The sequence below is a fragment of the Saccostrea cucullata genome, unplaced genomic scaffold, assembly GCF_032062105.1.
Source record: "Saccostrea cucullata isolate Sc308-1 unplaced genomic scaffold, CSIRO_AGI_Scuc_v1 ctg2656, whole genome shotgun sequence".
NCBI classification, from domain to species: Eukaryota; Metazoa; Mollusca; class Bivalvia; order Ostreida; family Ostreidae; genus Saccostrea; species Saccostrea cuccullata.
In genome coordinates this window covers 103351-117886 of record NW_026921149.1, presented here as the reverse complement: position 1 = coordinate 117886, position 14536 = coordinate 103351, and the positions used below count along the sequence as shown (strand labels likewise).

Here is a 14536-nt window from a genome sequence, read left to right as displayed (position 1 = left end):
ATTTTTTCTCATTTAATGTGTACATGTGCTGTCACGAAATTTCGTGAACAAAAGCATTGCCTATACAAATGAATGTCGTATTTCTTAATTCAATGAACATTTAAATTCGTGGATCTCCTCAACATCGAAATCCTCGGAAATTGGTGCTCAACGAAATACTGATAAAATCACAGCATTTTTTATTTCTCAATTAGAGGGAACCCGAGGATCCCAGACCCCCTTTTGTGTCCAAAATACATGTTTTTTTGGAGCGACTGTTAGCTATATCCCGACCCCGATTACTTGTATGACCCGTCTTTTTCAAGATTTCTGGATCCGCTACAGTTACTGAGTACATGTATTTTATCGTTTGCTGATCGGTCATACGCAATCTGTGCTCATTGTCATGAATTTAAACAATATATGTTTACTGTATATATCATGAATAAAAAATTCTGAACCATTTTACCATTTTTTAAAATATTATAATGAATGTAGAAAGTGTCATACATTGATTTAAAATTTGCCTCAGTATGCTAAAATTCCTCTTCATCGGACAGTGTGACATGTAACTTCGTCCAGAGACCTCACAGAAGTTATGGGAATACTTCCGGTACACTGAGCAGACCAACCATCGTTTCCGTTGCATCCCATGACACATGAAGAGTTTACACTATTGAGAGGGTAGGTAATATTCTGTATAGTCCTCTGTATGATGATTGTCGCCGGTGGGTAACCGGAAGTTGAACAGGTGATCTCGTAAACACCATTCTTCTCTGATTTTCTGATATCCATCTGGTCAGCCGACACTTCATCTTCAATTATACAAAATCAATATTCCGAAAAGCTTTAAAATAAAGTATACTAATGATTCTTGTTGATAAACAGTCATATATAAACATATGGATTCTTGGTTTTTAAAATTAAACAATATATACATGCATTATTTTCATTCGAGATACTTTATGGAAATTATTTTATAGGATAACGTGAATTATAAAGTAGTTTTTAAATAAATACATGAATTAGTGTGAACACTAAAAAGTTTTGTTAAGTGTATATTAAAGTCAATATGTTATATTGTGTAACATGTGTTTCTACGTATGTGTATCTGAAGGTGTGTATTTATATGCTGCAAGTCAATTATACATTTTCATTGAGTTATTTTAAAAAAAAAAACTTACTTTCATATTTGATGCCCACTGTATCATTGAAATTCTCTGTCGAATTAACACTATACAAAGTTATATGATAATATCCATTCTCGTCACATTTATTGGGATCTGCATGAAATTCAACCGAGCTCTCCTTAATTTTAATGTTCCATCGTCCAATGCGGAATGGTTTTGCCTCTACTGTACTGTTTATTTCCATAATGCCTTCGGTTGGGCCTGTTTCTGGTATGAATTCCAAGATCACAATTGAGTCGTTAATAGGTGTATCACTTGGATACACACATGTGATTTCTATTGATGAATTAAATTTCAGCTTTCCGGACATCGGCTTAGGTTCACAGTCTATAAATGATATAGGCATTAAAATTGAGATAATTGTTATCCTGCATTAAACTTTATAAGGTTTGTTTCAATTTTTGTACTATGTACCGGTATGTTAATTAATACTTGTTTAAATACATATTACAGCATACTGGTTAATTAAACTAATACTTTTGAAGGGAATGATCATAAACTACTCTTTCTATTCATAAAGTCTCTTTCAAAATTCAAAAAATATTGATTGTGATTAAAAGTAATAACTTACCAAATTTGTCTGCTTTTTCACCTGAAAAAATATATTGTAGATCGATGAAGATTTAAAGGAAAGTCTTAAAAAAGAAAACGATACTACTCTCTCTCTCTCTCCCTCTCTTTCTCTCTCTCTGCTTACCTGTATTTTGTTTAGAAGTAGGATGACTATATTCTACGGCTAGTACCACCACTGCTGATATTCCTACTACCACGCAAATTATGGCTAGAACAGGTTTGAGAATCTACAACACGTGTACATGTAAAAACTTTATAGTGAATGTTTATACCAGCATAGCTTTCTACAAAAATACCTGCTTCTGCTTTTGTAAGCAAATTAATAGAATTATTTTTAAATATTCACGTTTATACATGTAGCACGTGTTCTTTTTGTGTTGATTGAATTTGCATCCTCAGCTTTATCATAGAATTCCATATTCTGAAAAGTGAATGTAAATTCGTTATAATTGTTTTATTATACCGTTTTCATTTGATATTTTTCAAGAAGTTTTTTTTTCTTTCACAAGCTAAAATGCCTACAAAACTTTCAACAATTATCGCAGACAAAAGCTGGGATAAATATTCCTACAATTCTTTCATGTAAGAAAGGAATATCTAACCTGATGCAACTCCATTTGTTTACAGATTTCGTTAAAAAAATATTTAATTTTGGTAAAACGACTATTTTAATATACATATGTACCTATATTGTATCTACATGTCGATAACAGGAAAAAGTTTTGTATCTTTAGCCAAAACTTCCAAGATCATGTAATCATGAATGACAAATAAGATTTAAAGGTATATCACTATTTATATTAGTATATAATAGCATTTTGAAAGAAAGCCACAACTTACTGTGTCTTAAGGTATCATGACTATCATTAAATAAAATTGAATGCCATTTCACGGAATGTACAGCATGTCGGCACCAGCAATCCTACAGACTTACAAAACGTCTACAGGGACTGTTTACCATTGGTCTCTGATCAGTAGAGCAGTAGAGCTACATGTAACGAAATGAGATTATGTGTAGCCTTGAAACCTACAATTACACAGTATATTATAATTACCTAAAAAGTGTCCATTTACTCTCTTGAAATTTACTGTCTCGAGATCTGCAGTGATAGAAAAAAATCACATGTTTTATTGTACAGAATTTCACAGTAATGACGGATTTCTAGAAAATGATGTATAAAGTATCGACATTCTTAAAAGAGAATTTGACTTATATGCTCATTTAAAATGTACTCTCATTTCATATAGAGATATCTTAATTAAATAAATTTTCTCCCTCCTTTATAGAGGTATTAAGTGCTTAAAGTAGAATTCCGTACACAATGCTACACTTTCAATGAAAATTTTCAAAGAAAATAAAAAGCTTGCAAAACTATCTTCTAAAATAAAATCTTAAAGCTTCATTAACTAGCTTACTAAAACTTTAAGCAAAAATGAGAAAGTAATGTTTTGATGGCATTGCGTGTGATTTCTCATTTAGCACGGAAGTACACATACCTATCAATTAATATTATCGAAATTTTTGGAAATTAAAAAAAGTGATATCTTTGAATTATAGGTATGATGTATTCTTTTTAATTTATCAATTTTACCCAAAAAATTAATAAAGATAAAAATACGTCATACCTTTTTATGTACTAAAAAAATTGATAGGTACCCGAATTCCTTTGCATTGACTTTCCAATGCAAAAACATCATGAAATGTCTAACTTTTATGTTTTACTAATGCATATTGGTGTAATTTTTGGGGCATTTAAACTATTTTTAATTTAACTGTAGTGTTTTTAGGATTTTAGTTTTTGTAACAATACTTATAAATCCATGTAGCCTTTTTGTACTCTGTAAACCTAGTACCGTTGAAAAAGAGCAAAATTTATTACAAGATTACAAGATTATATTTTTCCAGTCATAACATGCATACAGTCATTTAACAGATTCGAAAATGTAAACATATATTTTTCAGAAGGATTACCTAAATTGCTATCCAAACCTAAATTAACTTCAAAAATGCATTGACAAAAAAGAAAATATTTGTAACATTTAAGAAAGAGTTTTATATACATACCTGATTTAAATCCAATATAAATGAGTGTGTACAGTTAAATCTTTTGTGATCTGTAGTTTTAAGAATAAACATCTGCTTATAAAAGGTTTTTTTTTCATGTAGTTGCAATAGGACACATGCATGTAAACGATACGTATCGAAATACCAGAGCTCTATCTGCAAGTGAAACATTACGTAATACATCTTTTTGTACATTCATTCAATCAAAGATTTAAAGCTTTACAGTATCTTTCATGCCTCGATTGTATTTTTGCATAGTGATTCTTTTTAATCTGTATTTTAATCAAATATCGACTCGCAACTGTGATTTCGTTCACAATACATATTGTCTTCAAAACAATAAAAAGGATCAAACACTATATGCTTTGAACGAAGGCTCCTTTATATATATATATATATATATATATATATATATATATATATATATATATATATATATATATATATATATATATATATATATATATATATATATATATATATATAAATCTTTTCAAAAAAGAAACACGAAAACCTTTAGTTTAGCTTAAGCGCTTTCATTTCAAATCTTCAAAAGCTTTATAATACGTAACATAGCAACATGACGTCATAATAAGCGGAACATTACATACAAACGTCTATTGTGACGTCATAGTCAAACTTTGCGGGAAAACTGTAGAATGAAAATAATAAGTACAATTTTTACAACAATTATGCTCAATTGTTCAGTCTAGGTTTGAACAAATGTATAAAATGTTTTTCTTTCTCACGTCTCTGAATATCACTTTCACTTGAAAGTTTGTAAAAAGGAAATATAGTGAATTGTTTATTTCCACAAGTATCCAAATGTTCACTCAGAGGGATTTGCCGATATTCCGGAGAGTTAATATGTTGTCGGTGGACACGCACCCGGGCACGCAATTGATTGCTCGTTTCCCTATAATATATATATATATATATATATTTGGCAAGGGGAACCCGGAAGTCAAAATCAAAGAGCAGTGTTCCCTAATTTAACACTGTGGTAATAAATCATTTTTTTTTTATTTAAACAAGAGAAATACCAATTAAAACTAGAAAGTCTGCTATTGCAAGCAATAGCGTATGTCGCCCCGAACTGGACAAGACTTTCATTTTTGTATCATTAAAACAATACCCATTAGCTAAGCTTGGACAACCATCAGTTCGTATCAGTCCTTTAAGTACTTTGATTTAAAAATCAAAGTAAAAGAATTTTCACTTTCCCCTGGTTTCCATGGCAATAATCGATTGTTTGAAAATTTTAAATGCGAAACTACTATTACTAATTCCTTAAATTAAAAAAAAAATCATAGCGAATGTTAAAGGGACCAGAGAGAACACTCGTGGACAAAATTCGTAGCTTTTTGCAGATTTCCATGGTAACTGTAGCTATTTTGAAAATGAATGTCCACACAACTATAACCAGTACGTCCTTTGAGTAAAGTTTCAGGAATATTGTCCTAGCCATCTCCGAGAAACAGCCCGGAGAACAAAAACATGCGTACAATATTATTATGTCGCCCCCGATTTCGTTCGGGGCGACATAATAATAGTACCTTAAATTTCTAGCCCAATACGCGTCGGCACCCGAAGCTGGGGTGGAAAGTTAGGCAAAGATGATCGGAAAGTTGAGGTTTAATCCTCGGTCGATTAAAACTTTTAGCAACAATTCCTTCTTCAAGCGCCAGGCACTCTGGAGTGAAAATGCGGGTCATTTTTGGGAAATCTTCTACTTTTAATACGAGAACCTGTATCAAGATAAAGATCCCCAACTTAAGCATGTCGAAAGAGCAGCTGATCTATTTTCCTCATGGTAGTACTCGTGGAGAAATGAGATGTGAATATTTCTTTACTCCTTCGATAAATAATTTACAGTCTTGATTGAAAATTGATCGATTTGGGCACATAGTCGGCAAGGTGTTCAAAAAACACGATTGTTATCTGGCTTTTTCGGACATTTGGCAACAAATCAGAGGCATTTCATAGTGCTTCATTGTCTGTCCTTTAATTCCGTCGGCCTGTGGATGGTCTACATGTAAGATATCAAAACGTCAGTCAGCATTTAACTCATTGATAGGTACTTCTAAGGAAAACAGATAACTTTTCAGATTATTTTTACACCTCTCTCGGAGTTTTGCAACAATTGGAAGGATATATATTGTAAACAAGATGTGTTTGTAAAACACTGATGCCCCCGTATGGCAACATAGCAAAGATTAAACTTTTCTTAAATGCAAATTTAATGGTACCAAAAGTAGGGTATTCTCACTGGAAAACAATTATGAAATTTGAAAGTAGGCCAATGTTAAAGTTTTTTCAATCAGTGCAAATTCTCCAAGGTCAAGGTCAAAGGGTCAAGGTAATTGGTATTCAATGAAAGATCTTGCCACATAGAATACTTATGTAGAGTATGGAAGCCTTAGCCCTAACCGTTCAGAAGTTATGCCCAATGTTAAATTTTTTTTAAGTAGGTCAAACTCTAAGGTGAAGGTCAAAGGGTCAAATTTCTTGTTAGCAAATGAAAGGTCTTGTCACAAGGATTAAATAATTATGTAAAGTATGAGAACACTAGCCTTAACCCTTTAAAATTTATGGTCAAGGTTTGCTTTTTTAGAGTAGGTCAAACTCAAAAGTCAAGGACAAAGGGTATAGTTGCTTGGAATCCAATGAAGGGTCTTCTCAAAAGAATTACATATATAAAGTATGAAAGCCCTATATCTTACCGTTCAAAAGTTATGGCCAAGGTTAAAGTTTTTTCATAAGTACAGAAATCTACAAGGTCAAGGTCAAAGGGTCAAGGTTGTTGATATCCAATGAAAGGTCTTTCAACAAACATTACATATGTGAAGTATAAATGTCCTGGTATCTACTGTTCAAAAGATATGGCCAAAGTAAAAGTTTGAAATTTTCATGTAAAAGTGGGTCAAACGCCAAGGTCAAGGTCAAAAGGTCAAATTTGGTGGTACCCAAAGAAAGGTCTAGTCACAAGGAATATACATATGAAATATGAAAGTCGTAGCTTAACTGAATCAAAAGTTATGGGCAAGGTTAATGTTTTTGCGGACAAACAGAGAGACAGTCAGAGAGACAGAGAGACAGACGGACACGACAAAAACTATATACCCCCGAAACTTCGTTTACGGGGGCATAAAAAAAAATAAAACCTAACTCTGAATTGCACACATTGTCTCTGATAACAGGAAGTAACCGGATTTAATTAAAATAAAAAGAATAAGGAGAAAGAGGCAAAACTCGTTTTATAAAAATAAATTAAGAAAACGTCAAATTAAATATCGTTAAATAAATGACTTCGGCTAATATTTTTAAATTCTAAAACGCATATCGGCTTGAAATTTCTAAAATAAAAAATGGAAATGATCCAATGTATGACTTGCTGATTCTGAAAAAGAAAAATTAAACTTAAACTCCTGAATAGTTCTGATTTTCTGTAAGACAGTAAATGGCAAGATGTTGCAGTGCCTTGAATAAAGATCTACTTTGTATTAAGACATATTAGAGATGTTTATTTAAAAATCAGTACAAAATGTAATGCAACAATTAAACAGCTCAAATTGCAGCAATTAAACAGCTCAAATTAATTTTTATCTATTCGTATTAACTTTAAGTGTATAAAAAGCCAAGAGAAAAACTTATGGCTTCTTCCTAATATGTTCAAATTTGTTCATTCAATCCCCGTAAAATATAATTTTATAACAAATGTAGCCCTTTGATGAGGTCGATCCATAGATACATGTATATCGACTTCACAGATCCATAGATATATAAATTCACAGAAAAACATAATTATCGACCTTGCACTTCATGCTTGGTCGATATGCTTTTCTGTGTGTGAAGTCGATATATCTATGGATCAACCTCATCAATGGGCTTTATCTTTACATATAATTCATGTTCTTTTAAATCTCCCATGATCACTGACTCCAAAATAAAAATATTTATTTCTAGAGCGAAGGAAAAAATGCAATAGCTTTTCTATAATATAAAAAAAACTTGCATTTACTCGTCACCAGTAATATTAAGAACAGCTTCTATACATGCCGAGTCCCCAGATACTTAAAAAGCTCCATGCGTGCTGCTTTATTTATTTCCTAAAAATCAAAGGGATTTGTGCTCACAACTTAGACAATGTAATGTTGAGGAAATATTTTTAAAATCCATTTTTATTAATCATTTTTATAAATAATAATCTGAAGAGAAATAAAAATAATACTGACGCACAACTAATAACAACAATTAGTTCTTAGCTTAAGCTTTTAAATTATTTTACTCTCATAATTTTTATAGATGTTGTCATTAACCAATTATTTTCCGAACTATTTGAAACAAAGCTCATTAAATGATACCCCCACACACACCTAATGCGTATGATTATAATGTCAAAGTCCATATTTTGCTCTGAAGGTCCAAAATAAGTGTCTGATCAAAAGGTAAGTTAGCAGTTGCTAAATGGAATTAAATAAGTTATTAAAATCTTTGAAAATATCATTCAATCTTATTAAGTGCTAAATAAGGAGTTGCGATTGATAAATGTTAATATAGAAAAATGGCCGTGCCTTTATTTTTTTCGGGATAAACCAGAAATGCAAAAAAAATATTAATAAATAAATAAATAAAATAAATAAATAAATAAATAAGGTAAAATATGAAGTGCTGCGCAATGGCACGATATAACAAAAATTCTGGGAAAGTCTCATTAAACATTCAGTGATAAAAAGGAGTTGCAGGTAAGGATTAGATACCCCATGAGTAAAAGACGAAGGGACGGAAGGACGGACGACGGGCAAAATGTAATCAGAAAAGCTCAATTGAGACTTTGGCATAGGTGAGTTAACAATATACCGCAGTTCGATAATAGTTCGATAAACTAAGGTAGAATTCTTAATAAACTAGAGGAAATTTGTAGAATCTAGCAATATTATAAATATTGTTAGAGTTACAAGAATATCTTTATAGGCCCGTAAAATCCCTTAAGCTTTATTTTTCTGTGTAAAAACAAAAAGGATCAACAAGTGTATATTTTTAGTAGCATGGTATATATGTATGAATTGCTACCGACGTACTACTCCATGACACTTGATTTCTTCACTAATGTTTAAGAGGGTTTTTGTTTCCTCTGCACCCGATTTTAATTATCGCAATGGACCTTTGATAAATGTTCCGTATTTTGATATTTAAAGAAAACTTTACGAGTATTTGCGTTGTTCATATATTCATATAAAAGTATCATAAATTTATTCATTCATTGATTTGTTTGTTGTACAATTTTTTAGTATGTTTAGGAAACTTGCATTTCTGCTCTTTCGTCAGTTCTAAGGAGTTATATCTTTGTTTATGTACAACATTAAAAATATAAATAATGATAATAATAATAATAATAATTTGTTTCATTTTTCTTAAATGTAAACATAATTCATAATAGATTGGACTATCAGGGTATATATATTGCTTTGACACGTCATGATTTCAAAAGAACGCAAAATATCTTCTATTTTTATTGATCGGAATACTTACTCATGATCACATGCATGTTATATCAAGTCAAAGACGGTTTCAATACAAATCTGACCGTTAAATTTTCAAAATATAAAATTGATGTTTGAAATTAAAGCCGCTTGGTCCGATTCTAATCGCTAAAAATATATATTCGTTTTTCTTTTTGAAAAATAATTGTCCATAAATTATTTCAACTTTTGTCAAATTACATCCCCAAAGTCTTTTTCTTTTTAAAGATATCAAAATCTAAAAGTTAAAAAAAAAGATGTTAGGTCACACAAAAAATAATCCTTTGTTGACATTGCGTGAAATCACCTTTCGAAAAATTAAATTTATCGCTTACATGTATAACTCATAAAGAACAAACCCGAGCATTTTTCCACATCGGGGAATATTCTCCCTCGTTACTAAACTCCCTTTTTAAAAAAATCTTTAAAAATATCTGATTTTCCTTTATTCTGTAAATATGCATATTAATATAAAAATTACTATGGATGATATTCAATTATAATTTCTTTAAAATTTATATAAAAGATATATCATGACTTAGGATTCTACTAATGGAAAAAAATACTCGGATTTGAATTCTCTTCATAATTAGATATAACCGATAAAAGTATTTTTTTCAAAGGTGACTTCAAAACAGATCTTAACTTCCCGTCAGAAACTGCTGTTTGTCAACAAGGTTTTTGGTCTATGTTTCCATGTAAGGATTGCTGTAATAAACTATCAAATCAATCTTATAATTATTTTTTATATATTAGCTTGATGTAATGGCATACTTTTATTGTTTAAGATAATATGTGCCTGTTTCGGATGAAGCGGCTTTAAATTACATAGTTTCTGAATCATTATAATTCAATGCAGTAGAAACATATTTTACCTTTTAAATGCTAAATGTGACATTATTTAAAATTGTTTTTCTTCCCGTATTATCTAAGAAAAATTGCAGATGTCATACACTTTTAGTCGAATTTATTCAGGTAGCATACAGCACACTATGCATCATCCTCAAAAGATTGTGAAAAGTGCGATTTCTCAAAGGATTTTTACAAAAGAATGAATCGTTTAAACGTCCACATTTGGCCCCCCAAATATTTACAAAAAAATAACTTTCAGATTTTCTACATAATTTTGCCCCAATCTTTCCATTAAACATTGCAGTTTATTAATTTCAACTTAAAAATTTGCTTTCATAAACTGTAATTAGGTATTTTTCTGATTAATATAGCAGGGGTACATTGTTTACATCAATTTCTTATAGACTTTAGGCCACACCCCCATTTTGTAAGCCCATTTTTTATATGAGCGCATTGATGTTTCAATTTGCCGTTTTTATGGACAACGTAAAAAGTAATACTAATCATTTACATCCATGAAAGAAATTGAAACAATCGTGCGCTCATGTGTTATTTCCTCTAAAACCTCAAAATCACGGGTACTTGTCTCTATAGTAAAGCTACCTTGTTTACAAATTTCAACCCGTCTTTGACCTTATGAATAACAAAGCATTGAACACGTGATTTAAATCTATTCACTTTCACGATTTGAGCACACCATTTCGACATCTTGTCCAGAGTGTCTGCGAGCTATCCATTGTCAAATCTTATTCCATCGGCTAAAAATACTTGGACAACCCTTCTATTTGAAAATACATGTATTTTGGATAAGTGCATACTTGATTTATCTATATGCAAGGTTGAATTGTCTTATTTACCTGTTATTGAACGTTATTTTTGCCATTTTCCGTTTATTTTTTCTTTCGGTAAGTACCTATCGATCTACTTCGGGGGGGGGGGGGGGGGTTAAGTTAGTTAATCACTGCATATATTTATTAAACATAATTAAAAATTCTCTTAAGGTATCGTTGATTCCACATTTTACTGCAGTGTTTATATATTATACACGTGCGTCTGTTTCAAGAAAACTCTCACTTAAACTGCTGGAAGATATTAAAAGTTATAGTCCTTTTTTCTGTTAAAACCGTCATTATATACTGTTATAATAGGAAAACACTTACTAGTATTCACCATGCCTAAAAGTATAAACTGTGTTGTTTGTAAAAAGCGCACAAATAAATCTAATCGAAGAACCCTCAAGGGAAAGATAAACGAAGTACGAAGGACTGAATTAGCGCGTATTATGGGAGGAAAGGTCACGGGGGATGACCACATCTGCACAAAATGCACCCTCGATATGAATAGGGGGAAGCTTCAGACTTATGGGGGCAATGTTGACGCTTAAACATTTTACATCGGACCAAAGTCACACAAATATTGTGCTATTTGCAGATCCCGTAAAAAGTCAATGAAAACTGTTTCTAAAAAAGCCTGCGAACAGGTATTTCTTAAACATAATGTTATTTTGCACGAAAAAGCACGTGTATGCCCTCTCACTTGCCCAATGAACGCATGATTAAAGATCAACATTATCCTGGCTTTCTATCAACATTCAACCGCATACATGTATTTGTTGGAACACTCAGATTTCTTGCAAAATTATATGCTATTGATAATCAATTCTAGTGTACGTGTAAAAAAAACTTTGTTTTGTTTTGAACATATTTTATTGAACGAGTCAAATGGATTGGAAACAAGTTCTTACAACTTACAAGTTCCTCTCCATAAATATAACAATATGTCATGCAAAAAATACATTAAAATATCATAATTATAATATTTTCAAGTGATGTAATTAAATTACAAATCAATTTAAAATCTACATGTTTCAGTAATAAATCTATGGACAGCAGCAAAAATATTAATATTAGTTGATACAGGCAAATCTCTGTCACCCCATAATAGTAAATTAGTGTCAATTGTAACCAATTCTTCAAGCATGAACAGGTGGTTAAAAAGATTGTTTCTAGCATTTGCATACTTTGTACAAGCAAAAAAATAATGATAAACATCTTCATACTTTCCACAGGAACAAAGAGGACTGTTTATAATATTGCGTTTATATAGATCATAGTTAAGTAAACAGTTGTGTCTTAGTTTAGTATGAACTATGTTTGTGTAGCGTTTACCAAAAGAAAAATATGTTGGCGGATTGATGATTTTTGTACAAGCTCTTAAGTTTTTACGGAAGGAATTAATTGAGATGGCTTCTCTTGTATCTAATTTCAATAGATTCCATTTTTTCACGGCGTCTGGCACAAATGACTTTTTGAATAGATCTAATCTACATCTTGGAATAATGAACTGTTCTTTATTACGGGTATTGTATTTTGATACATTTCCATGCTTGTTTGGTACGATATTATTTAAATATTCTGGGACAGTCCCTTTATTTATTTTGAACATAGTAGACATTTTTGCAACATAACGCCTAAATTTTAAAGTTTCCCAACCAGTTTCTAAATAAAGTGTTTCTGTAGATGCAAAAATAGGAAGTCCGGTGACAATTCTAGCCGCAGCTAGTTGTACTTTTTCCAGCTTTTCAGAATCTTGTTCAGAGCACCCATCCCATACAACAGAAGCGTATTCGAGCATTGGTCTAATAAATGTAGTATACAATTTTGAAAGGTTATTTCTACTCAATTTAAACTTAAGTTTTTTCAAAAGCCCAAGTTTTTTATAAGCATTGTTTACAATACCGTCAATATATGCAGACCAGCTGAGATTCTGTGACAATAATAAACCCAAGTGTCTATGGACTGGGACGCATTCTAACCTATCTCCTTTAAAAAATAATTTTGGCATAATAGAAATGGCCTTTGTGTTAAAGAAGACTACCTTTGTTTTAGATGGGTTAAATTTTAGAAGCCATTTATCTGACCATGATTCTAAAATGTGTAAATCGTGGTTTAGCTTGTATTCAATGTCTTAAATATTGTATGAACATTGTTGAAACGAATTATCATCAGCAAACAATCTACACATGGACATCATATTTTCAGCAACATCATTTACATATATCAGAAATAAAAGTGGCCCCAATACAGAGCCCTGTGGTACACCTGCATATAAATCAAGTTTTGAAGAGAACAAATCCTTATACATTACTTTTTGTGACCTATGATTTAGATAACTAGAAAACCACTGGAGGATATCTCCGGATAAACCATAAGTTTGTAATTTAAAAATGAGACCCTTGTGCCATACTCTGTCAAATGCTTTAGATAAATCACAAAAAACCATACAACATACTTTTCCTTCATCAATATTTTGTACAATACTATGATATGTTTCTAGTAATTGATACACAGTAGAATGTCCGGGTAAAAAACCGGCTTGATATCGATAAAACAGATTATTACCGTGAAAATAATTGTACACATGTTTAAAAACAATTCTTTCCATAATTTTACTAACACAGGATAACAGCGACACAGGTCTATAATTTGAAACCAAAGAGGGGTCATCCTTTTTAAAAAGAGGAATAACATGAGCAATTTTCCAGAAAGATGGAAATATTCTATCTGACAGGGACCTGTTGTATAACATAGTGAGTGGTTTAACAACAGACTGAAGAGTAGATTTTAACATTTTATGACTTATACAGTCGGGACCTATAGCTTTGTTCACGGGAAGTATTGAAATAATGTCTGATACTTCATGTTCTTCAATTGATATTTTACAAAATGTGCTACTACATAGATTGTACATGTTTGGTAGTGTTTCGTTTGAATCATCAATAGTAGAAATAGATGAAAAATAAGAATTTAAGGCTTCAATTTTGTCTAAGTCAGAGTAAGCCAACTTTTTACCACCTTTATCATTATATATTTCAATAGGTGGTATCTCGTTAGATAGTTTTATGTTGAATGAATCCTTCATCAATTTCCAATAAAGTTTATTATTATTTTTACTTGAGTCCTCTAAATATGTTTCAATATTGTCGTAATAATTAGCCATAGCATGTTTCTTCATATTGTTAACCGAATTCCGTACCTTTCTATATTCAGACCGATCAGATTCTCTTTTAGTTTTATGTGCTTTTTTATGAAGACGGTCTCTAGTTCTAATTGTTTTCCTTAATAAAGAATCGAACCATGGTTTGTCACGAGGACGGATTGTTATTGTTTGTTCCGGTACGCATTCTCGAACACAAGTGAGAAATTCAGATGTGAAATTTTCAGTGGCCAAATCTATGGTATCAGCTTCATTGATGATTTTATCCCAATTACAGTTTTCTATCAAAGTATTTAATTTACCAAAGTCCGCGTTTTTATAGGCCCACACTTTTCTTTTGTAAGAGCGATTGTAGTTTA

The 14536-nt window shown here is 31.3% G+C and overlaps 1 protein-coding gene across 1 annotated transcript; it reads right to left on the bottom strand.

Annotated features, from left to right (window-relative positions):
* Positions 1-443: 443 nt before the first annotated feature.
* LOC134259283 (uncharacterized) lies at positions 444-1963 on the bottom strand. Its single transcript, XM_062741886.1, has 3 exons — positions 1867-1963; positions 1164-1496; positions 444-794 (listed from the first exon to the last, which is right to left on the bottom strand). The coding sequence occupies exons 2-3, from the start codon at positions 1477-1479 to the stop codon at positions 529-531; spliced, it is 582 nt and encodes a 193-aa protein (XP_062597870.1). The 5' UTR covers positions 1480-1496; positions 1867-1963; the 3' UTR covers positions 444-528.
* Positions 1964-14536: the final 12573 nt, after the last annotated feature.

Coding starts and splice junctions, on each gene's coding strand:
- LOC134259283 (XM_062741886.1), bottom strand. CDS start 1,479: ATGTCCGGAAAGCTGAAATTTAATTCATCAATAGAAATCACATGTGTG. Junction 795..1,163: donor AGTGGGCATCAAATATGAAA/GTAAGTTTTTTT, acceptor GTATAATTGAAG/ATGAAGTGTCGGCTGACCAG.